Source organism: Catharus ustulatus, chromosome Z, assembly GCF_009819885.2.
Source record: "Catharus ustulatus isolate bCatUst1 chromosome Z, bCatUst1.pri.v2, whole genome shotgun sequence".
NCBI lineage: Eukaryota > Metazoa > Chordata > Aves > Passeriformes > Turdidae > Catharus > Catharus ustulatus.
The window spans coordinates 33,772,158-33,797,982 of NC_046262.2; the positions used below are offsets into that span (position 1 = coordinate 33,772,158).

General features: G+C 40.7%; 1 protein-coding gene across 1 annotated transcript in view; it reads left to right on the forward strand.

Moving 5' to 3' along the window:
• The first annotated feature begins 12,824 nt into the window (after positions 1-12,824).
• Positions 12,825-25,825, forward strand: part of ADAMTSL1 (ADAMTS like 1) — a 433,712-nt gene continuing 420,711 nt past the window's right edge. The window contains exon 1 of the mRNA XM_033085355.1: positions 12,825-12,929. Within this exon, the coding sequence (XP_032941246.1) occupies positions 12,855-12,929 (75 nt within the window). The 5' untranslated portion in view covers positions 12,825-12,854. The remainder of the gene's footprint in view (positions 12,930-25,825) is intronic.

Consider the following 25,825-nt stretch of genomic DNA (forward strand, 5'->3'; position numbering starts at 1 on the left):
TTTGTGAACAGGAAACTGCAAAGTACTGGCCCAGTTCATCTTTAGAAAGAGTTCACTTTCCAAATGCAACTTTCATTGATCCTGTTCTTGTTAGGTAGCAGCAGTTATATGGCAGCATTGTAGGTTGGAAGTGACATCACTAAGCACAGAGGAAAGCGAAAGAGATCATTCATTATCTTACCAGTTTACTGCCTTTAATGCCTTACATTTAATATGTTAACATCTCTTGACATCCAAGAGTTTGAATTGGAATGTGTGTAGGGGTCTCTGTGTACAGACTTACAGAAAGTGGGATTTTTATTTACTGCTAGAAGAAGTGGACTTCCCATTTCCTATATATAAGCTTCATGTTTACTCTTGCTTCACAAAGGGAGTCTGATGAGGGCATTCTGGAAGTCCATAGATTGTTTCTAAAGGCAAAAGCGGCAATTTATGAATGTGGTTATTTCTTATGAGGTGTTTCTTATGCAAAACTGAATACTGGCAGATTAGAAAACCGTTCAGAGTAGAAAACATTTTGCTGCTGCAATAATAAATGAAACAAAGAACTGCTGCCCTACCATTCAACAGATGGTGATAGAATACACGCTTTTGGTCACATGCTGTATTGCAACCCAAGACACCAACAAAAACCTCTTACATAGGAGTCCACATAATAGTATATAATAGCTTTTTGTTACTACCTGAAAGAGTGAATAGCGTGTAGAATGCAAGGATGATTACTCTTCTTTAGTTTCCAGTACAGAATAATTAAAGATTTCCTTGAAGAAGCTAGTGCTGGTTGCACTGCTGGCTTTGCATCTGTTCTCCAGACAGACATGAAAAAGGAGCAGATAGCTGTGCAGATACTATCTCAAAGGAAGATGACATATTGAAATTATTAGAGTTCTAAGAAATATGATAATTTTCCTTTTTTTATTACTTGAGATTTTCAACATGCTTTAAGACAGTTTTAATTCTTCTATAAAAGAGTATTCAGAACATACATACAGACAATGAAACAAAAATTTTGTATAACAAAATCAGGTCTTTCCATTTTTAGAATTTGAATTTCTGCAGTGTCAGATCTTTGATCATTTAGTTCAGTAAAGGAGACAACATTTTTTCATTTGACTGTTATTTACAGTGTTGTTCCTCACAGAGTTTTTTCATAATTTTTTTTCAGTAGGCAAAGTAGTTGGCACAAATTATACCTATGCACTTATGGTGTTCAGATGTTTGTGGAACACACTATATCACAAACAGCAAATCAAGAATAGGTGGTCGGTCCCATGGTGTCCCAAAATTTATTCCCTCTTGGCCTGGAAGGGAATGACAGAGGAATACACTACTCCTGTTTAGTGTAATTGTTCATAGGCATTTTTGCTGAGACTCTAAAGCAATGGTGGAGGCAACTTTTTTAGTGTGAATCCTATTAGGCTGAAAAATAATTTAAAATAGAGTTCTGAAAGCTGGTAGCAATCTTCTTAGTCATTTGGGAAGAATTTTATAGGTGTTTATTCTTCCTCTCATTTTTTTAATTAAAAGTGGGGAAAATTGATAGGATCCACAAAAGTACAGATCCAAAGCCTCCTGCTCCCTTAACTTTGTGATTTGAGTTTATATTTTGATAGACAATACAGCAGATTCTAGCACCTAACTCCAGGTCTGCTAAAATTGAATGCAAATCACTAAAATCTGGGAGTTATTGGAAGTATGATTTTAGTCTGTAGTCAGCTCCAATTTGTATCAAGGTAACCAGGATATATTTGCCATAAATAGTGGAGATCTTTTTTCCTTTCTCCTTTTTCCTTTTCCCTTTTTCCTTCTTCATTATCCTTCTTCCTTCTTCATTATCCTTCTTCCTTCTTCCTTTTTTCTTCTCACTAACATTTAAGTTCTGACCTATTTTGGATGCAGTGGGTACCCAAAGCTTAAAGGATTTTATTAAAAGATGCAAAATTTAGTTAAACTTTAGTACAAGATAATACATCTATAATCAGATTTGACTACTAACAGCTTTTTGTGTTTCTTAAAAAAAATAATTTGATAATATGTAATAGTCAAAAGTTAGGATGGAGTGTGTATTCCTCATGTTCTGCCTTTCTCTTTTCCTCTCCTTTTTGTTACACATGGATGAACACATATCACCTGCAGAGCAATTTTGGAGTAATGGTTTATGTATGTTGTCTTAGGCTGTAATGCAAGATATGACCAGAAGTATGCAGCCCATCACCATCTGTTGAAACCAGGTGGAGCAGGGTGTTTTTATCACTTCCATGACCCATTCCTCATAACTCCAAGGGGAATATCCTCTGTTAAAAGGCCAAATGTTAAAACCAAGTAGGGCACTTTCCTTTATCTCTTCCACAACTCATCCTTTGTCCAGGAAGATATCTTCTGTTAATGGGCCATTGAGTCCCACTGCATGACTGATAAAATTACAGTAATTTCACAACTATAAGGCACACCCTTTTGACTAAAATTTTGGTGCAAATCCGGAAGGGCGCCTTATAGTCCCATGCGCCTTATATATGGACAAAGTTCGGAATTTTGCCGACTCCCAGAGGTGCACCTTATAATCTGGTGCACCTTATAGTCGTGAAATTACTGTACCTCATCCTGTTACAAGGTGCTCCACCCCGGAGGAGGAGCCAATCATTTCCAACCTAAATAAAATCTGAGATTTGGAACATCAGAGCAGCCTTTTTTCACCAAATTCCCAGAGGAAGACGAGCCCATCTTCTTCACCCCTAGACCTTCAGAGAAATACTACACCCTTCACCAGAATCATTGCTTCGACAGAACCACATCTGTCACTCCAGGAGGACTGTAGCCACCATTTAGCTGGACTGCCACCATTTAGTTGGACTGCTACCAACACCCTGACTGATGGGGTGTCAGGCTGTATTTTGGCTCTGTCAGTTTTTTGGGTTTTTTTTCATTACTGTATTTTTATTTTAATTTTCATACTAATTTAGAGGGAAAGGGTTTACATTTTCCATTTCTAGAAAAACTCCTGTCTTCTTTAGCAGACATCTGTCTTTGAAACCAAGACACTCTATTTGCATAGCATCAAAAATACCTTGAGAAATTCTAAGACAAAAGACAACATACAAAACAGTGTGCAACAGAAGTGCCTAGAAGTATTTGTTAGGACAGAGTATAGTTTGTAAAATATAAACCTTTAAAGGAACATTTGTTCTAGAAACATCTTCTCTCCACCCCCTGTACACAGTCAAGAAAGTAAAAAGGCTTGTAAAGCCTTTAGGCAAGCAGCTAGCGGTCTAGCTCCATGGTGCTCAGGAAAGCAGCAGGCTCTGCAGTCTGGAGCGCAGCTATGGATCTGCTGGGGAGTCCCTCCTGAGTTACGGAGCAGTTTGACTGAAATCAGTGCCAACTGTTTAGCAGCTGTGGATGGATATGCCTCACTTTATTTCAGAAAATGTGTAAGTAGGGCTAGAAGTTGAATTCTTACCTTCCTTTATACTGTGAGATCTTATCCTGCCTAGCAGCACTCCTATTACAGGGAAGAAGTCTAATCCACTATATGCTTTCGCCAGGGCTGGAGATAGTTCTCAGAGTTGCTGTAGTACAGATCTGTGGGAACACGGAAAAGGCTACGGCTAGGCTCAGTGTTCCTGCTCCTTGTTTTGAACTGTTTATGCAAGAGCTGCTGTACTAGATGAACTCAGCAGCCTGCTTGGCTGAGGGTTTGTCTGTCAGTGTTGGGCAGACTGTGACCACAAGTGCTAGTACAATGTCCAGCTCACTTTGCCTCTTAACCATCTTTTTGCCTCAGTGATGTCTTATGGCTATAACATGATCATATTTGAAATTTCAGAATGTGTATTTTTTATCCCAGAAGACTTCTGGTTTGAAAATAAGAGAAGGTGAAAAGGAAGATTCTTAGTGATATGGAGCTATAGACATGTTCCCTGAGTGTTAACAAATTGAATTAAGGTCTTTAAAAATACTGTCTGGGGTTCATAATGAGTTGTATCCTGTGGTAAAATGGAATGAAATAAGGGAAGAGATTTACATGGATATACACAAATAAATTAGCTCAATCTAGGACTCTTGATATTTGGGCACAACTTTTTGCATTTCAGATAAGAAGGTATTGATGGCTTTCTTTTGAGACCTCAATTACAGTAATTTCATGATTATAAGTCGCACCATTTTGACTAAAGTTTTGGTCTGAACACGGAAGTGCGGCTTGTATTCCCGAGCGGACAATATATGAAGAAAAGTTCAGAAATTTGCCAACTGGAAATGCAAGCACGCAGCAGCCCTGAGCTGAGCCGAGCCCACCCTGTCCTGAGAAGGGCCAGGGCTGCCCCCAGCGGCCACGGGGGAGCAGGGCCGGGGCCAGCGGGGGAGGAGGAAGCCGTGCTGGGCCGGAGCAGCTCCCCGGTGGGGGAGGGGGAGCGGGGTTGGGGCCAGCAGTAGCAGGGGAGCCGTGCCGGGCTGGGTCAGCTCTCTGGCGGGGGAGATGGGGGAGCTGAGCCGGGGCGGGACTGCTCCCCAGTGGCGGCAGTGTGGTCGAGCCAGGTCAGGGCCACTCCCCAGTGGTGGCGGGGGGGCCGGGCCGAGCCCGCACGGCCCCAAGCCAGTAAACCCTGCGTTCCCATGATTCTGTTACTAATTGGCAACTTTGTGAAAGTTGCACGCAGATCCTCACTGCAGCTTACAATCCGGTGCGGCTTGTATATGGAGGAAGAATGAAATGTTGCCTACACCCGGAAGTGCGGTTTATAATCAAGTGTGGCTTGTAATTGTGAAATTACTGTACTTTCCCACCAGTAGGACTGAACTTCTCTGACTTCAGAAATGATCTTTCACAAGGCTGCAACAGAAATGATGTAGAAATTAGCATTAAAAGCCTATTAGGAATAGGCTTCCAGGACCGTAGGATTAACATGCTAACATTTGTGATTTTCCTTGTTTTCCATCTGAAACACATTTCTATTAGGTTCTACCAGTTGCTGGCTTTTTTCTCGCCATTTATGTCAGTGTTGTACAGAGCTGATGTGATGGCAGCGACAGTATGTTCAACTGCTCTCTGGCTGATATTTGCTCACTCTTCCTAAGTGGAAGGAATCTTGGAAAGAAGAATGCAACCCCAAAACAAAGCAAAGGAAGGAGAGCTTTTAAACTGTGGTTTTTTTAAATACTTCACACTTCAATTACTTATTCATGTAACAAGACATAAGATAGGTGAGTGTAAGTCAGGAGAAAGGAAATAGATTTGCTTTGTGCCTAAACTTTTGACCAGATGCCTGGTTCAGAGCTCATTCTTCACAGAATCAGTGACAGGTTGTCCAGTCAATTGATTAACTATGTTATGTTTGGTGCCTTGTACAAACCATGGAATGACATTAACTCAGGAGCATTTTTGGTGCGGACACTTAAGTCTATGAAGTGATGCAGGAGATAGGGCTTAGGTTTGGATTAAAGTAAACAATTGACACTGTACAAAAATTGCAGTAACAGTGCTTTGAAAAGATATTCAGGTGGCAATTTACCAGTATATGAACAATGCTAATTAAACAATTATATGAAGTTTCTTATAGAGTGTTTTCTTTTTCCATCAAGCCTCTGAGATTCAAAAGGTTTGGATGTTTACTTCATGCAATTTCACTGTATATTATTATAAATCTATCAGTTAGAGTGTATATCACAGAAGTTCTAGATCAAATCATTCAAAGCTGTATTTAATCTGGCCTTGAATACTTCCAGGGGTGGGGTATCCACAGCTTCTCTAGGAAGCCTGTTCAAGTTCTTCACCACCCTTACAGTAAAGAGCTTCTTCCTTATGTATAATCTAAACCTACTATTATCCCTTGTCGTATCAGCATATGCCCCTGTCAAAAGTCCCTCTTCAGCTCTCTTGAAGACCCTCTTTAGGTACAGGAGGGTTGCTATAAGGTCTCTGTGTAGCCTTCTCTTCTCCAGGCTGAACAGCCAAAGCTCTTTCAGTCTGTCTTCACAGGAGAGGTACTCCAGCCCCTCGATTTTCTTTGCGGCCTCCCCTGGACTCACTTCAGCAGGTCCATGCCCTTCCTACACTGGGGACCCTAGAGCTGGATGCAGCTCTCTTTAATAAACTCCAAAAGCTATATTGCTAAAACACTATGCCAGAATGCAAGGATTGCCATTATTTGTTTTGGAATAAATACCAGACCTCAGGAAAGAGTTTTTCAGGTATTCTGTAAGTACACAAATGTACAAAAATCCCCAAACAACAAAAACAAAAAACAAAACAAAGCAAAACAAAAATTCCACCAAAAAAACCCCACCACCACATTAAAAAGAAAAAAAATACATGGTTCTGTGTTGGTATGACATCTTAATGCTGAGGGAAAAATCCCCAAAATGTTCAAACAAATACTTCAGCCGTGTCAGAAAGTGCCATTCTCCTGCAGCTGAAAATAGCTTGTGAGACTGGAATGTATAACTGCCTAGCAACTCCTGTATGAATAAAGCATTGCCCCTCCATCTTTCAGGAGAGGATAAATACACTGTGCAAAAATACTGGTCTGCATCACAAATGGTCATTTATTGGTGAGCAAGAAGGTGAATCTCTGTTTCCACTGCTCCTTATGGTGCATGTTAAAATGCTGATGGCTGTGTTCTTCTCCCATCCCCTTTTCTGCAAAAATTTATTGAAAAGACTTGTGGGAGTGGAAGGAGGTGATAGAGTTTTGCTACTAGCTGACCTCCAGCACTTGAGAGGTGACTAAGGATGACAGATTCAGTACAGAGATTTCTAAACTACAGATGAGGTGTTAAAGGAATCAGAAATAATTTCTGCATCAGTGTTTCTCTTCCAGAAATATTATGTGTCTTCGTATTTTAACTATCTTCTGCGCATCCTGGGGGAACAGTAGATGGTAAGTACTTTGGGAAGGTCTTTAAACACTATGACAATTTCAAGAACTTTTTATTGTGGTTAATCCTAGATCCTGTATAGCTAGTTAAGCCTCACCCAGAAAGCCTCACCCATCAGAGTTTATATGTGTTATTATACTTTGGAATGTTAAGTGTTTTAGATGCAGTCTCTGCTGGGAGCTCTTATATAAAGAATAGGTTTTCTTCCATGAAACTAGTAAGTATTCAAAACACACACCCCCCTCCCCCCCCAAATATTCTGAAATTGCATTTTATTGCTTAAGTTTTTAACAGTTTGTGATACTTTTATAAAAAGTAAAAATAATACCATCATGCGTTGAATTTTGAACAAATCAAAATCAAAGGATTCAGTGTCCTATGCAATTAAATATTTCATCCAATTAATTAGTTTCAATGTGGTTTTTCTATATCTGAACTGTTTCCAGTTAAATTTGAATGCAGAAGGATAAACCCATTGATATGTTGTGTACAATCGACTACTGAACAGAATATAAAGCTGTTGTTTCTGCAAAGTAGTTTTAATGTTTAAATATGCATATTATCTATTTTCCTTTTTTACTATGCTGATTCTTGGGATTTTTGCAAGACTTTTGTTTTACTAATTCACTATATTTTATTAATCTGAAATGGATTCTGAAGACTTTGAAACATCACTTTCTGGAAGGACCAGATGTTTCTGGCTCTTGAAAGACAGATACAGTGCAGCTAGAGTTAACAGCTGGTGCCAACAGGTGAAATCTGATTGATGCATACACAATAGCCAACAAAATGTTTTGTTTGGCTGAGAAAATGGACAGTGGCAAAGGAGAGGGGAAGGGACCACAGGCATGAGATTGTCATTTTTCCACTTGCTTCACTGTTCTAGGCATTGATAGTAAGGTATATTTCTAGAGATTGAATCCCTTTCAGCTTCATCATCTTACATAGAATACACTATTAAAATTTCATGTTGTAAGGAAAATTGTTAACTTTTTAAATATGAGATTTTTTTTTGTTCACTAGCAAATTTAATTTTTCAAACATTGCTGTTTTCTGCATAAACTGCTTATTCCACTGGTTAGTATTTATTTAACGGTAAAGATTCAAGTGAAAGTCATGCCAAATATTAATTATTTCTTTTTAAATAATGTTTTCTACTATTACTAATTTTGAATAGTTTGTACTTTAAAATTCAGAAGAAAAGGAATCTGAAGATAGTCATATGATGCACTTCACCTACTCTTAATCTGTCTGTGGAATAAAATAAAACACTAACTGAAAATAAAATAAAATAAAAAAGCTGAAAATCATTGTGTAATTTGTAAGCAGAAGAGGATAAGTAAAGGAAACTTGCACTCATGTATTTTATATTCCTTGAAAAGCTTTGGGCCCTTCACTACCTAAACTGAGCACCAGCTGACATAAGAATGAAGACCCTACCTACCCTGTGAGACACCTGAAGGCTCCCACATTTGTAATCCCTCAGCCATCTAAGCAGGATCAAATTATCATGACTTTCTGCATTTGGGAAAGGATTGCAACATAAGCTACTCCTCACTGATTTGAGCTCTAGTTATGAAAGCACCTAAGTGGGAATTGAATATCTAAATGGAAATGTCAACCCTTTGTAGTTTCTGAGCTGATGCAAAACCTGAACCTCTGGAATTAATTTTGTAGAGTTCTGAGAACAATGGCACATCACTATTGCAGAGGTGAATTTTGGCCAAATATGTTGTGTAGTTCTGGGAACAATGGAAAAAAATGCCTAAAGCTGAAAGCGTTAAATTTAAAATCAACTTGCCTCATGTTACGTCTGCTCAGAGGCTCTACCTGAATTTAGAGCTGCAAGTCTGTGTTTAAAAATACATTGCCATTTCATCAGAAAATAACCTACTTAGAAAAGAGAAAGAAACACAGAGCAATCCTGTCTGGTAGGTAATACTAAGGTAATGTTACCGGAAGTAAAAAGGTAGATTTTCTAAAGCGGTAGCCTGCCTGCATTCTAAATGTGGAGAAAAACATATTCTTGCTAAGCATGTTATCTTCTGACTAATGCTGACTGAAAGTGTTTTCAAAGTTGTTATACTGTTTGTTTTGTTTTTCTGAACAAGGAGAGTCATTCTCTCCCTGCACATGAAGCCTTGATGTTTTCTTAGTTCTAAAAAGATCTTCCATTTTCCTAAGTCTTCTCAGAGCCCTGAGATGATAGCGTGAACTTGCTATATTGCACCTAACAATATTGTTGTGAGTCTCACAAAAGAGTAAGAAGCATACTTCCGTAAGCACTTTAAATTTTTTTCTATGTTTAAACATAGATTTGTATTTTCAAGTCCATTTAAATAGGAGGACACTTTCAGAAACCTCTTACAGAACTGTAAGACAACAATGATACAGTTCCAATATTGCCTGTAGCTATAGATTTGGTGTAAGAATAGAGAAATCTTACCTTTTGTATGCAAACAACACACAATTCATAATGTAAGTAGTAACAATTGTCAATAAAACAATTCTTGACAATTAATATATAGCTTGGTTTTACCTTGAACTGTCAACCCCTTCAGACAGTTGCAAATGCCAGGAAATGTCCTCCTTATTTCTTAAAAGATAAGCATAATGTGTAACATGAAACTTGGAAACATCTCATTCCTGACAAATTTAGGACTAATTTTGTTCATGACATTTTGTTCTTGAACAAAATCGTAGTGAATGAACAAAAATACAGTAAATTCACGAATACAAGCCGCACTGAATATAAGCCGCATCTCTGGGTGTTGGCAAATATTTTGGTTTTTGTCCATAGATAAGCCGCACACGAATATAAGCCACTCTGTCGTTCGCAGCGAGGACCCGCATGCAATTAGTAACAGTACCGCGGGAGGGCGGGGTTTACTGGCTGAGCTAAGGCTGTGCAGGCTCGGCCCGCTAGGGGCCGCTGACGGGGCCAGGTGGCCCAGCCCGGTGCTGCCGCTCGGGGCCGGCCGCCGCTGCCACTGGGCTCGGTCACCCCGGGTCGGCGCTGCCCCGCGGTGGCAGGCAGGGACGGAGCTTCCCCCGCTCCTACGGCAGCGGCGGCGGGCGGGGACGGAGCTTTCCCGCGCCCGTGGCGCCGGCGGCGGGCGTGGACAAAGCACCCCGCCTCCTCCCCGAGCCGCGGCAATGGCGGCGCGCACTTCCCGCCCCCCCCAGGCCGCGGCAATGGCGGCGCGGGGCTCCCGCCGGCTCCCCGAGACGCGGCAATGGCGGCGCGCACTTCCCCCCCCCCCGGGCCGCGGCAATGGCTGCGCAGGGCTCCCGTCGGCTCCCGGACCAGCGGCAATGGCGGCGCCCCCCCCTCGTCGGCTCCCCGGGCCGCGGCAATGGCGGCGCGGCCCCCCCGCGTCCTCCCCGAGCCGCGGCAATGGCGGCGCCCCCCCCCGTCGGCTCCCCGGGCCACGGCAATGGCGGCGCGGCCCCCCCGCGTCCTCCCCAGGCCGCGGCAATGGCGGCGCGGCCCCCCCGTGTCCTCCCCGAGCCGCGGCAATGGCGGCGCCCCCCCCCCCGTCGGCTCCCGGGGCCGCGGCAATGGCGGCGCGGCCCCCCCGCGTCCTCCCCGGGCCGCGGCAATGGCGGCGCCCCCCCCCCGTCGGCTCCCCGGGCCGCGGCAATGGCGGCGCGGCCCCCCCGCGTCCTCCCCAGGCCGCGGCAATGGCGGCGCGGCCCCCCCGTGTCCTCCCCGAGCCGCGGCAATGGCGGCGCCCCCCCCCCGTCGGCTCCCGGGGCCGCGGCAATGGCGGCGCGGCCCCCCCGCGTCCTCCCCGGGCCGCGGCAATGGTGGCGCGGCCCCCCCCGCGTCCTCCCCGAGCCGCGGCAATGGCGGTGCCCCCCCCCTGTCGGCTCCCGGAGCCGCGGCAATGGCGGCGCCCCCTCCCCGTCGGCTCCCGGGGCCGCGGCAATGGCGGCGCCCCCCGCCCCCCCCCCCCCCCCCAACTCTCCTCCCCGGGCCGTGGCAATGGCGGCGCCCCCCCCCCCTCCTCCCCTGGGCTGCAGCAGAGGAGGGAAGAAGAGAGCTCTCCCGCCTCTCTCCCCGCCCCCCGTGCTGCCTGCAGGGAGCCAGGGCGACACGGTAACACTGTAACAATTGCGAAATGCCGGCTTTTACTGGCCGGTGCTTCGCTCGGCACTCTGGCTGGCACGTCTGGGGTTGTAAATGTCAGAAAATTATTAATATATTAGCCGCACCCGACTATTAGCCGCACTTCCGGGTTTCCACCAAAATTTTTGTCAAATTGCTGCGGCTTGTATTCGTGAAATTACTGTAATGTTATTTTCAGCCAAATTTTGTTTCTTGCATCATGTGGCATTTATGACATACTTCAGACCACACTATACCTACAGGAGCCTTAACCTCTAGAATTACATGCTGCTGAAACCAAGAATCTTTATAGACAATATCTTTTCCTAACCATATGTCTGTAAAAAGAAAACCAGAATTCTAGTTCTATTCTGTCATGCATATTCATAGAGTATTCCTGCTTGAATAATCAATCAAGCACTTTTCAATTTAAGGAGCTATGCTTCGTGTAGCTGTACTTGGAAGACCATTTCTGAAATCTTAACCATAGAGTTTGTTGTATATTTAACAGGTTTTAAAGAATTAGCAAATGAAGGAGGTTGAATTCTCAGAGTGAAAGAGCTGTTGTGATTTCCCATGCAGATCTGAGCCACAAACCCACCATGCCTTCTCTGCACAGGGCAAAGACTTTGTCAACAATGTCTGACAATGCATAAAAGATGGAGAGAAATCAGACATTCTCTAGTCCCTGCACTTGCTGCTTCCCATATGATTTATTTGGCTCATCATCGGGGTGCACATTTTTCAGGGGTAATCCAAGAATGTAACTACATATGCCCAGAATGCTGGGGGAGGATTCAAATAGGCTCATGGTGGGAACTTTAGGAACATGCATAGAAACAATACATTTTCTTGTGATTTTGCAAGAGACTCACAGGAGCTGCCCTGAATCTTTCACAAGCAACCAAAACAATATTAGGCAGATTCTTGTTTGATTATTGCAGCTTGCATTTTGACTGTTGTGTTAGCAGATGATGGGGTTGCATGTACTAGCCAAAAACTTTAAGTGAAGGCTTGAAGGTAACAGAGAGCTAGCTGTATGAAGGGGTTTTTCTGCCCTGGCTAAGCATCTGGAGCCTTTACATCCAGGCAGATGTGGGTAGCAAGAGTCGCAGCACTACAGCATTTCAGCTTAGGATCCTGGAAATGCTCTTAGGCTTAGTAGGAGGCATGTCAAAGACAGCATACCAGTACTCCACGGCAGGCGGGTCCCATCTCTGGATCTGTACACTCTGCATCTGCATGACTGGCTATGCCTGCCCGCCTTGCACTTGCCACAGAATCCCACGCTTGCCAATATGCCCTGCTCCTGCTTTAACCATCCAGGCCTGCATGGCCCATACCCGCCTGCATAAGCCATCCGTATCTGCTTGCCCCATGCCTGCTTGTGTGCCCCAGTCCCATCTGCCTCAGCCTGGAATGCCCATCCCAGCCTACACGCTCTGTGCCTGCCTCATTGCTGCCCACATGCCCACCTCTTCCCAAACACCGAATCCTCGCCCTCGCCCTCTCTGTGTTCCCAACAGCAGCCTGCACCTCCTGTCCCTGCCCCTGCACTCCGTCGTCCCTCGAGAGCCCCGTCCCCAAGGCGGCCCGTCGCTTCCGAGCGCCCGTGCGAGCGGTCCACCGCTCTGTCCAGCCCTGCCCGCTCCGTCCGAGTCCCGGCGGACCCTCCGGGGCGGACCGTCGTGGGCGGCTCCCCGCCCCGTCCCCGCCGCCCGGCAGGGGGGCCGCGCCCCCGCGCACCTCCCTGCCCTGTGGGGCCCGGCGGCGCCGCGCATCCCGCGCCGCTGCAGAGGAGCGCAGCGCCGGCCCGAGGCAGGCGGAGCGGCGGCCCCGCTGCACCACGGCGGAGCACCGCGGGAGCACGATGGCCGCGGGGCAGCGCCGGGCCACTGCCACCTCCCCACTCGCCCTCTCCCTGGGGCTCCTCGCCGTCGCTCAGGTAAGGGGCTCGCGGGACGTCCTCTCTGGACGCGGCTCCCCCGCACCGCCGGGGCGGCGAGAGGTCTGCACCTGTGGCTGCCACGGTGCTCCGGACTGGGGCAGCGCTGCCCCCGGCGGCTTCTCCTCAGCCGGCAGGTACTGCACGGCCGGGAGGCTCTGCCGGCTGCCCCCCTCGCCGAGCGCACGTCTCCGTGCGCCTGGATGGGCTCACCAGCTCCCTGGAAGGGAGGATTGAAGCGTCGTTATTATGGAAGTTGCGATGTTGCTGAACTTTTCCGAGCGTCGGGCGTGAGGTTCTCAGCCTGCTTCATTGCGGGGAAATACTCGCCAAGAGGCAGAGAAGCTTAGAGTCCCCCCCCGCGTTTCTCACACGGGTGTTTCTTTTCTAAAGTCGAGACCTGAGCCGTGGCCCTGTCAGTGGGTTTCCCTTGGGTGTAATTGATATCCTCTGACGTGTTTTATAGTTTTACAGGTAGTTTGTTTTGCTCATTCGTCAATTTGCCATTGACCAGCTTTTATTTCATACTCTAACAAAATAAAATAAAATAAAATTATAATGATGATGATAATAAGAAGAACTCAGTGAGGATGCACCAGTCTGGAGACATTGTATGAGTTCACTTTCAGCTTTGTTTGTGCCTTAAAGAAAAGAAAGTGTAAACATGGCTTTCTGAAACTGTTCCCACTTGATTTTGTTCTTAAATTTCAAAGATGAATGCAAAAAAGTAATAGCACATTTCAGTAATGATGATATCTTTGTAATTAGGGAAATATCTTAAATATCTCAAGGAAAGAACTAGCAACACCTTAATTAAAAAAAAAAAAAAAAAGTACAGAGTCACTTTCAAAAAACTTAGAAGTAAACTTACATAATTCTCTGTATTTGCATTTTTGGTCTCCTTCTGTGCTCCTGAAGTGTGTTTTCTGCTCTCTTGAACCTCTCTGGTAACTGTACATCCATGGTGAAATTAGTTTAGTCACGTGAGTAAGATTTTTAGTTTTGATAGAGAAACTTTTGTGTTAGGTTGCTTCTGTTATTGCACCACTTTGAATTCCATGCAAGGAACCTATTCAAAAGTAGTGGAATGCCACGAGGGATGAAGTGTGATGTCAGCTTGCACCTAAAGGCATGTGGCCAGGACTGGATCAGACTGTACCACTGCAAAAGTTGTTGAACAAGATTGTAGGTTGCTTTGGTAGCACAGGTATCCTCAGGATGCCCAGACTGGCCCATAAAGACCAATCTCTAATGGCATCTGCTGTCTGTTCTGATACAGGCCACTAGAACTGTAATAGCTGTGATCCTGCAAAGGAAACCTCATCTGCCACTTCCTTTAATCCTGCCATCAATTCTTTTCCCAGGACTGAGATTGAGCTGATCTCCCCGGGCACTCTGCTCTATCCCTGTTTATCCTGGCCCTGTGCACCTGCTTTGCCTCTTTCTTGCAAGCAGTTCTGCTTTGTGAGGAGCTAAAATATCTCCTTATTTCTTTTTTATATGCAAATACAAACTATTCAGGCATACATTTGAAAATTGTGAGGGAGATGCCAGCAATGGCTTAGAAGCTTTAACCGGCAGTTTAGTTTCCCCTGGCTTTTATGCTGGATACTTAGTTACAAGAATTTAATTTTACACTTACTGAGATAGTGTTACTCTTGAAATAGCATGTTGGGGCTGCCTCCTGCCTCTAGTCTCAAATGTACACGCAGACAGCCCAAATGAAATCAGTGGTCCTCACGGACAGCATTTCAGAGGGCCAAGAACAGAATCAGCTCAGGAAACCTCCTGTTGTGTTTTTTGCATTTGTAATATGTGGTAAGTGGGGATTAAAGTTACGCTTCACTGAGCATATAGGCCCTGTATGACTGTATCACACAGAATATATATATATATAAACAGACAGCAATTCTGTATTGTTGCATTTATTAACATAATTTTTTAAATGGAGAAATAACCACATATTACAGGGTGGAAGGAAATGAAGTGGTGGTGTTTTGTGTATCAGGAAATAGTCATGTGCAGAGGAGAGCATATTTTTAAAATACTTGCATGTAGTGACAAAATAGTAAATTGTATTAAGCAGTTACCTTTATCCTTCCCCAGAAAAATACTCATCAAGTGAAAATCCAGTGAGTTTTGTTCCATTGTCCAGAGAAGACTGTAACTTCCGTTTCTATTGACTGAAGCTGAAAATAAAGCAGTCAAAGATGCTGAAACCCTACCTGTGAAAAACTGACCTTATTATAGTAAGAAGATCAAAATGCTTCAATCAGGAGTAATTTCAGATATGACTTCAAGAAAACTGTGAGATGAGGACAAATATTAGGATACAAGTACTTTATTTGTATGGGTCAATTAGGCAGCCAGCACTAAAACATCCCCATGCCACTACTTGCTTCATGTAGAATGATCTTGAAAGCAGTTTGTACCCATCAAAACAATTTTGTAGTGTGTTTTTTATAAATCTTGGAAGCCTTGTGATCAAAATCATATTGATGAACTTGATTATGGCTGGCAATGTTAAATTTGAGCAAACTCAAAAGTTTCATCTTGATGTGGAAAGTTTAAATAAACTTCTGTTACTTTAATGACTAGAGTTTTCTTTTGAGCTTTGCAATAGATCAAATGGGTTCTGGGTTATATTATCAACTCTAGGCAATAAATCACAGTGACGTATTTTTACATCATCGTCTGACATGTTGAAGTTCCTATTGTTTCACCCTCCTTTTCTAATTAGAAACACAGAATCATAGGTAGATAAGGTTGGCAGAGACCTCTAGACATCATCCTATCCAATCCCCCCAGTCAAACAGGGTTCCCTAGACCCAATTGCCCAGCACCATGTCCATGCAGCTTTTGACTGTCTTCAGAGAAGGAGACTCCACCAGCTCTCTGGGAAACCTATTCCAGGGCTCACCCTCAGAGTGCCCTAATGTTCAGAGGGAGTCTGCAAACGTTGCCTCATATTCTGTTGCTGGGCACCACTGAAAAGAGCCTGTGTCTTCTTTGCACCCTCCCTTCAGGTTCTTATATACATTAATAAGATCTCCCCAAGCCTGCCTTTCTCCAGGCTGCACAGCCCCTCTCAGTCTGTCAGTCCAGTCCCCCCATCACTGTGGCCATTTGTTGGACTCCTCTTGCATGTCCATCTCTCTCGCCTGCTGGAGAGCCTAGAACTGGACAAAATTCTCCAGGCATGGCCTCATCTGTTCTGAGCTGACAGGAAGGATCACCTCCCTCAGGCTACTGGCAGTCATTTGATTAATGCAGACCAGGATAACATTTGGTTTATCTAGCGCAAGGGAAACATTGCTGGCTAATGATCAATTTTGTGTCTACCAATCTTTTCCTGGAGACCTGCTCTTTACTTTAAGAAAACACTTTGGGCTAGCTTTTTTACCATGGTGGTCTAACTTAAACCTGTAGCACAGCTGGCTTCAACTGACTGTTTTTTAGGAAAGTTTAATGAAAAATTGTATTGCCATTTCTGATAATTCAGGTGTAGGAGATAAAATTTAATTTAAATCAGTTATTTAAATTATGAAAGTGAGAATAAGTTTACTTAAGTTACAGATCTCTGAGCATGCAACTCACTAGAGATTTAAGCCGTCAGCATTTTCACACATTTTCACAGGCCATATGTGAATATGTGCATACATCAGGGAAAGAAGTGATACTTCCTCTTCTCCTGTTCCACCAAGCAAAGGTTATTCACAAAATGCTATTACATATGGATCCTACAGCAGTCATATTTTCAGGTTAATAGGTATGTACAAAGGTGGGGTGAATCAAGGGTTTGTGAACTCTTACTGCAGGTTTAAAAAGAGCTACAGTAGGTTCAGAGAAAAATAGAGGGGATGGGAATATTTTAGCACTGGTCTGATTGTAAAGTTTCTGACAAGATTTCTGAAAATATTAGTTGCTCCTCTTGTGTATGACCTCAATAAACCCCTCTTCTTTAATAGCTTTTGCCTCCTGAAGATGAAGGGAAAAGAGGAAATCAAACAGCGTTTCTGTGGTATCTATCTGATTTGAATTGTTATCTCTTTCCTCATTTAATTGTGAATGCCAGATTTCACAGGTTTGAAAATACCAGCCCTTTCATAAGTATTTCCTGCAATAATTGGGTTGATAATGCTACCATACAATTAAGAACAGATAGTGAAAATTCTGTGATCATTAATGAAAGATGGCAGAATTGTTTAATGAATATATTCTTCAAAAGTGGAGGTATAATTTTTGATAATCTGGATTAGATTGCTAGTATCATGTTCCAGTTTCCTACCAGTTTCATACCCCTGTAAATTGCTTCTCTTAGAATGGAAACATAACCTATGCATTAAAAAGCATCTCTGTTCTTGGTGTAGAAGCTCACATTGGGTGCATGAAGTGAACACTACTAGAGCTTTATGGGAACCTCAGAGGATGTAAATTATTGTTGCTAGTTTTTCCCAAGGATTAAGGAATTCTGTGTGGCTATCAGACAGGCCTGTGTTTTGTATCAGGATTTTTGAAAGTCTTGACTAGTAATTGAATGTTTTCCTTAGACTTTTCTAAGACTTTCACTTAACATGAAAAAGAAAAAAAAATTTTTTTCACTGTAATTCATACTTCCATACTTCAATAATTTTACTCTTCAGTTTTTTGTTTGCTTGTTTCTTTGTTTGTTTCTTTGTTTGTTTCTTTGCTTGTTTCTTTGGGAGTTTTGGGTTGGTTTAGTTTTGGGTTTTTTTCCATGAAAAACACAATAAAATATGCCTTGCCTGTGATCTAGAAGATAATGAAATGTGATGAAGTCTTCTATTGAGATGATGTACAGTGAATAGACTAGCAAGTCATTAGCTGGATTTTGCACCACAGTATCCCCTGTATGTTTCTGATCCTGTATTTTAAATCCTCCTGTAACAGCTCCTGTACAACATGAGTAGATGTTGCTGTTGTGCACCTTAAGGCACTTTGCATTCTGAGTTTGCTGTTCTTCCCCAGCTGCAAGCAAGATGTTTCTGTTACAGTAAGCAATCTAAGGGCAGTGTAACATGTCATTTACAAGACCTGGTGAATAATGCCATGTGCATCTGAGTCATGCCCCTATTAAATTTAATTAAACTCTTTACACCCTTTTCAGTCTTAAGGGTATATTTTTTATGCCTTTTGAGAGAAATGTGCAGTCAGCATAATTATTGAGCATGTATGTGCAAGGAAAGCTACCAAAAGGGGGAGAAGTGAAAAGCAAAGAGGCAATTCAAGGCCTTTGGAAATATATCTATTGGACCTGCAGAAGTTAGAATACATTCTGGGATGACTAGAGCACTGATGTTGTTTGACACAGTTACATTTCTTCAAGTGGGAGAAGCAAAGAAAGGGGAGAAAAAATGATGCTGCAGTACTTGGATGGAACATACAGGTGAAATTGTATTATAACAACGAGTTTTGCTGAACTATAGAAAGCCTGTTTTTTACAGCATATTCTACTGAGTGGACAAAAGTGGTATTATATGTGCTGCTTACTCACCAGTTCAAGACTGGTGCAGAAATTGGGGGAATCATCTAGCAGGACTGTCTGATCTTGGCAAATAAATCCATTAGAGGAATTAAACAAAGCTTATTTTTGCATCCATGCTTCTGATTTTTCATAGTTCTATATGGCAAGATGTCATAGATAATGACTACATTACATCAATCCCAGATATGGCTTGCAGAATATTGTTTGATACTGCTGCTTTTGACTCAATCAAGTTTTTCCAGAAATTTCATCTGTACATATATTCTTTTTTCAGACTGACCCCATATATGTGTATTGTTCCAATAAAGCATCTAATAATGGAAGACTAAATTTATACAAAACTGTTGGTAATTGTTTTATTTGGTTTTGTTTTGACTTCAGATTAAACTGGCATATGTATTGCATTAAATAAAAAGACCTGCTTTTGGATTTTGACATTGTTATAATAATAATGCCATTCTCTGTGTAATTCAGGTGGCTACAGAAACCAGTTTTTCCTTGCACTGTATTTTCCTTGCACTGTGTAAAGTTGACATGAAGAACAAACTTTCTGTATAAGAATGTCACTGCTACATTATATAATAGCCAAACACTACACCTGTGTGGCTAAGTATTTTATTTGATTTTTATTTTATTTTATTGCTCTCAGTGCTTTTTTTGGAGGAAATAGAGGGGGCCACACTCATCCTGACTCCAAAAGAAATGACTGAGCTCAGATGATGATCTCTTTCTTATTTCTATGGGCTCGCCTATGCTATGTTGGCATAGGACAGTGGAAATTAAGGAGGAAAGATTTTAGTTTTTTTTAACTGATGATTTACATTTCATGAGTAAATAAGCATAGTGAAACAAGAATGATATAATTTGGGGCTTTGAGTCAAAGACTAGGAAATGGCCTTATGTTTGCATTGTTTTGTTTATTAAATTTTCCTGACGTACATCTGTTTGGGTGTGGTGTGATTGTAGAACATACAGATGTGATTGTAGAACATACACACCTTCAATGACAAATTTTAAGCATACCTGCCCTGGGTATATCATTATGAGTTTGTAGTGTAGAAAAGGTTTATTATTTGATGACTGACTTGTTCAAGGAAGCTGAGCTCAGGGGTTACCCAAGTGCCATTAATTTCTAATACAATTTGGAAAGCTAACTTAAACTTCTTACTGCAGTAACAGAAGAATCTACTAGACACTGAATAACCATGCAGTGAAGAATGTTTTTATCTGCTAGTGGAAATGAGGGAAAAAAACCAGGAAAACTTGATGCTTGGTTGCTATTCAGAGGAAGAAATACAACAGAATTCATCAGATAGGAAGAAGGTTCTGCACTGACTACTGACCTGTATCAGTCATGGGACAGCAAGATGAAAAGAGATGTGCTTAATATTTCAGATGATAATACAAAAGTCAATGCACAGTTGATAGTGGGGAAAATGACTGTAAAAACTGCATGTGTGAATATGAAATCCACAAAATTATTAGACCTGGTGCCTAGAAGACAATTTTGGGCAATTATTTTAAAGCTGTAGTTGAACATTTTTTAAAGAGATGTCTACTTAATGGAAGAAGATACTCCCCAGGAAAACCTTACTTTTAGAGATTTTAGGAATTTTAGGAACTATTTTTAGTCATTTTGAAGCCTTCGTTTTCATTATCTGCAGAGTGAAAAAAAAAACAACCAAAAAACCAAAAAACCCAAAACAACCAAACCAAACAAAGAAAAACAAAAAATGCCCCAAACACTGCCCACAAAACTAAAAAAACCTGTTTTAATCATACTCAAAATATATTTTTTCTTCTGTAATTGTGTGAAACTTTGTACTTCGTTCCAAGACAAAATGGACAATTCTTAAGTTAATTTATCTATTGAGACCTGCAAATTGTTCATAAGATTTTGGTGGAAGGTCAGTAGTGTTTCACTTTTCATTTCTTTTCCCAGATTTATAAGATTTTTTGAGGCGTAGGACTCTTTTATTTATTTCTCTTCTTACTTCTTTTCTTTTTAAACTGTAGCAAGAATATATCTGATCAAATTTCTGTAACAACAGAGTGTGTCTTTCTGGTCAGTCTTAACAAGTTGAAATTGGCTCTTTCCATGTCCTTTTTTCCATCTCTCCTGAAATTAATAGGACTGTCCTCAAATATGTTGATATAAGTTAAACATTTGCATAGAATCTGAAATACTTTTCCAAGAAATTTTAATAGGGTTCCTCTTCCTCTTCCTCTTCCTCTTCCTCTTCCTCTTCCTCTTCCTCTTCCTCTTCCTCTTCCTCTTCCTCTTCCTCTTCCCCTTCCCCTTCCCCTTCCCCTTCCCCTTCCCCTTCCCCTTCCCCTTCCCCTTCCCCTTCCCCTTCTTTCCCTTTCCCCTTCCTCACATTCTACCTTCAGACTTTTCCTGTCCCCATATAAGCCTACTCACATAAAGAGATATTTTGTTCATAGATCCTGCCGCAGGATGAAATTGAGGTCTTGAATTGCTAATGTTTCTAATGTACACTGTATTTTGAATTCTTTTTATGGTTTTTCTAGTTGTAAAAGAGAGATGATACTTTATATGTTCTTGTGTCTTTTATGTTCTTTATATGGTGTTGCAGCAGAAATTTGTATGTTCTTTAGGAAGTACACAGCACAACCTAGTTCTTGACAAAGTTATTCAGAAGAAATTGCAATTTAAATAACTACCACGAAAAACACAGACTTTAATGGCAGAATCTCTACTAGCTCCATTTTTGATATCTGAATATTTTCAGATTACAGGATTAATACCTGAAAATTATGTTTAAAATATTTGAAGTTAGATTTTTTTCCATGTCAACTCTGAAATTCAACCCAGTGTCTGCTGGGAGATATTTTTCTTCCTTGTAATAACAAGATTATATGTCTCCTCCCCAAATCTTTCTCAATGCTCTTGCCATCACTATTCCTGCTTTAGTTACGATATTCAGTTTTTTCCCAGTTTACAACTACTGTTAAATTTGTCTATAATGCTGGGTAAAATAATGGTCTGGAAATGTCTAGATTTCAATTCAATTTCAATTTTTAGAGCAAAAATTAGGAAGAAACTTCCACTGTTTAAATATGTGCTATAATGCTTTTATCAACCCTTTTTAGCATAGCTAAAATATAGGAGACAGAAACCAAAGAACTGACAGTGCATCTTTTCTTCCGGAGATACTACTTTCATGAAAAATTCCATCTATAATTCTTCATATTTGTGTATGTGTCTAGCTGGTTGTCTGTATAATATGGAAACCTTATTGTGACCAAGATTGGAAGTGGGAATATTGAACTTGATAACTGTATTTCATTTTTCAAACTGAGTTTTTTGGCACATTTGCAATACTTGCAGTAGGATATGTTTGTCTGAATTGTAGCATCTGTTATGAACTTGGAATGGAGAATGGATTCTTGATTGCATATAAAGCACAGAATGTCAAATATCTCAAGGCTAAAATAATGTTTGCAACCATTATTTTTGTCTTCTATGCCCTAATTTAGCAAAGCAGGAGGATTTTTATTTGGTTTTAGACTTCCTAGAAGTACATGGGAAACACTTCATGCTGTTCTTATTTTTACTGTTTTATAGTAATTTTTCTTTATTTGCATTTTCTAAGTATTCCAAAATGTCTAGATGAAAAACTACAGTACATATACTGTATGTATAGTACATTCTATACAATATGCATATTATGTAGTATAGTAGTATACTACATAATTATATGTAAACTGCTCTGACTAGAAAAATTCAGATGGTTGTAGGAGATGAAGATAGCATGGAATTTAAGTTAATCAGATAGAAATTTTTCCACTTGTTCTGAAATCTAAAGCCTAGAGATTCAAAGAATCCTAGTTTCTTAAAAGCTCTGGGGTGTATACTTACAACTTATGCTGAATTGTAAAATTTAAGACAGTTCAAATTGTGTTCTGTGTGTGCTAGAATGAATTATATGGTCACGTGGCAACCTGGATATACTTCCCACATCATTGGTTAAGCATGTTTTTTTTGTGTATTTAGTCTTTATGTGGATTCTGAAATTGTGGATTTTTAATTTGGTTGTTCCTAATCATATTTAACACCATCTTTTTCACTTGATGCTGAATTCAAAGCTGGGAAAGAGTAAGCAAGAGAGATCTGAAGAACTCTTTCAAAGCCAAGAGCTTAATTAGATCATTTAATTACCTAGGAGGTGAGCCTTTCCCTCTTCCTTTCAGTGTGACTTTTTTTCTTAGAAATCACATATCATTACGTTGAGAAATATAAGGATTCTCCCATACAGAAAAGGTGAGAGAATGCAGTTACTGGTGTTAGGTTATTTGTTTATCTGGTTGATTGGTTGGTTTTTTAGGTTGTTTATTTGTTTTAACAAATGAAAGCAAACATCTATGGAGCCTCAAACAGTGAATGTTTGGAAATATTCCTTTCCAGTCAGCAACAGGTAGAAAGTCTCCTTTAGCATTCTTGTAGCTGAGCAGAAAAACATGTCTTTCGTAATGTTAACAAAATCTGGAAAATAGGAAATCATTGCAGGACATTGAAATCTGATGGTTATTGGATGCAAAAATAAAGCTAATTCAGTTACTAAAGAATGAAATATAATTTTTTGAAGGCAGAATAAGGCAGAAATAATCTGAAAATGTTTTCAAAAATTAAGTGCAATGTAGTCAAACTATGACACTTGAGGTTGTGTTTGTCTTCAGTAGCAATAAACTGCTTTCAGTAGTTTGACTTCTTGAGTTACAAAAATTAAATATATGAGTACAGTTTTTAATTATTTGGTCAAAGAGGGTAGATCTGCCTTTAGAAAGCTTGTTTACATTAATCACAATATTAAATGAACATAAAACCTATGTTTATTATTCTTAACTCCAGTGGTAAACTACTTAAGAAAACCAAAGCAGTATTATTCCTTTGTGTTTAAGCAGAACAAAGACAGCAAATAAAAAGTGTTTCTGTGCCATTTCCTGAATAGAATATGTAGATGCTGCTTTGAAACTATTTCCTTAAATATGGCATCTATTCCATAAATTTTGCCATACCACTACCCATTACAAATGCTTGCAAAAACAGGGGTTTAGCAAGGTTATCTTCGGACTAGACTGCTTGGAAAAAGATAGTTTCATTTCCAAGAAAGAGAAGATTGAAAAAATCTGCAAAACGATGGTTCAGAGGAAGTTAAGAAAACAGAGTAGAGGATAACCCTGGATTTTCACTTAATTAATTCCTCTAGCAACATTTATGAGCAGGCACAGGAATCTCACTGGAAATGTTTTGAATAGTAATATGCAATAATATATTGCCCACTGGAAAAGAGTTTTGAGACAAGTATGGACGGAAGCAATTAACTGAGAAGGTAACTGGATCTTTAATACGATAAACACTTAAATAACTTCTTATGATGTTCCTTAATCTTTTGAGACAGGTATTTCCTTCCCCACCCCCAAGCCTTTAACTAAATATTTATTTATTCTGATGCAGCTTTTAGACTCGGACTTCTCTTGGCTACCCACTCATACGTTAGATCAAGAAAGAAAGAGTAATGTCGGCATTTAGTTTTCACAGAATTGCTATAACCATTGCACTCTGTTTTCTTATGCTTCTATCTCTTCTTCACTTCCTACCTCTTCAAGGCTATCAGCAAAAATAAACAATTTTTCCTATAGTAACAGTGTGTCCTGCTGAAAGCAAAGATTAATACAAAGACTTAATGATATTAGCTCTACAAAAACAGTGAGGAATTTGTTGCTTCTTAATCTTGAATAACAGGATGACAGGCTACTTATCTACAGAATCTTGGAAGAATTATTCACATCCTCTCCTTATTTACTTCTCCCTCTCCTTGCTCCCCCACCCACATTTTTATGAAACTCTGGATGTTTGCCATGGCTTGAAGGATGTTGAGCTGCATGTGCAAGTGTTACTGTTTGCTTGAGTAGCTTTCCTTGTTCTTGTGTGTGTTATTTTCCTCATTCAGAAGCCACTTGCCAGATTTTTAGGTCATTATCCTTTTCTCAAGATCATCTGGCAAATTCTATTTAACAAATTCTTTCTCATAAGGGTGCCAATGATGTGTTCAGTTTTTCCCCATGGAGTGCACCGATTTGTGCCCTTAGATACTTTCTACAAAGGTGACATGTCTGTCACTTTCAAGGGTGTTTAATTATGTGTGCAAGGGTGGTAAGCATGTGATGGAGCTTCCTGAAACTGGTCTGTTATCTGAAATTAGCTACTTGTATGATCCTATCTAGCCCTTTTCTCATAGTCCTACCAAGAAAAAGTATCCCTTAGTGGATCTCTTCCGTATGTCAGGTTTTCAGCTTTTGTATTATCCATTGTCATAAGCTCTTGAAACTGGCTGTCCTCATTAATATGATCGCCAATTTTCATCCCATAATTAATTTTAGCCTTTTGCAGTTTCTTTAGAGTGGTTTGAATAATTAGATGTGTCTTCTCTGTAACTGTATTTTGTTCAATAAGGAGAAACATGAATGTACTAATAGAAATTAATCCTTTTTGAATCTTGCATTAATCTTTTGTTTCCTGATCAAAGCAAGTTGCCAGTGAATGCATTTATATTTGAGAAAATATTTCTGTTGTCCTAATCAGGAACTGTCATAGTACTGTTCAAGAACTGTTCAGTGTTTTCTTATTGTGTTGGAATTTAGAACATTAAAAAAATACCTGAAGATAACTGGATTAATAATCACAACCTCAAATTAATAAATTACTGATTACTGAAGAACCACATTTATCATTAATTTTTCCCAATACGAATTCTGTGATATTTTAGTGCAACAATTTTTGAAAACTCAAATTCTGAGATGTTGACATTATTTTCTCTGCTGACATTTTTCCTGTTCTTAGTATCTCCACTGTAACCCCAAATCCTGTCAAAATTTCACAGAAGTTTAGAGAAGGGGTTTTTCTGTTTGCTTTCTTTTGGTTTTTTAATACAGTGTCCTGTCCCAGAGAGCTGAAAATCAGAAGACTGTGGCTTGTCAGTTTCTGAAGTCCTGTGATTAGAAGAAAAAAGAGGAGCACATTTTGAGTCAAAGTCACCAATATTGCAAACCAGCAATAACAAGGGAAACGTAGATAAATGTCTATCATGAAAAAAACAGTGATGAGAAAACGTGACAGTAGAGACTAATAGATACAGTAGAATGGCATATAAGTGAGAAGGACAGAAGAAAAAGATGCAAAACATTTAAGCAAATTGCTATGATTTGGTGATGTTTTGTCTAATTTTTGGTCTTTTTATGTATCTGAGGGAAAATAAGTGAAAATTATATTAGTGTTAATCACAATCTAAAATGCTTTTGTAGACATTTGCTACATATAATGAAAAAGGGACTCTACAGTTAGGAACCAAAATGGGTTTTATTATTT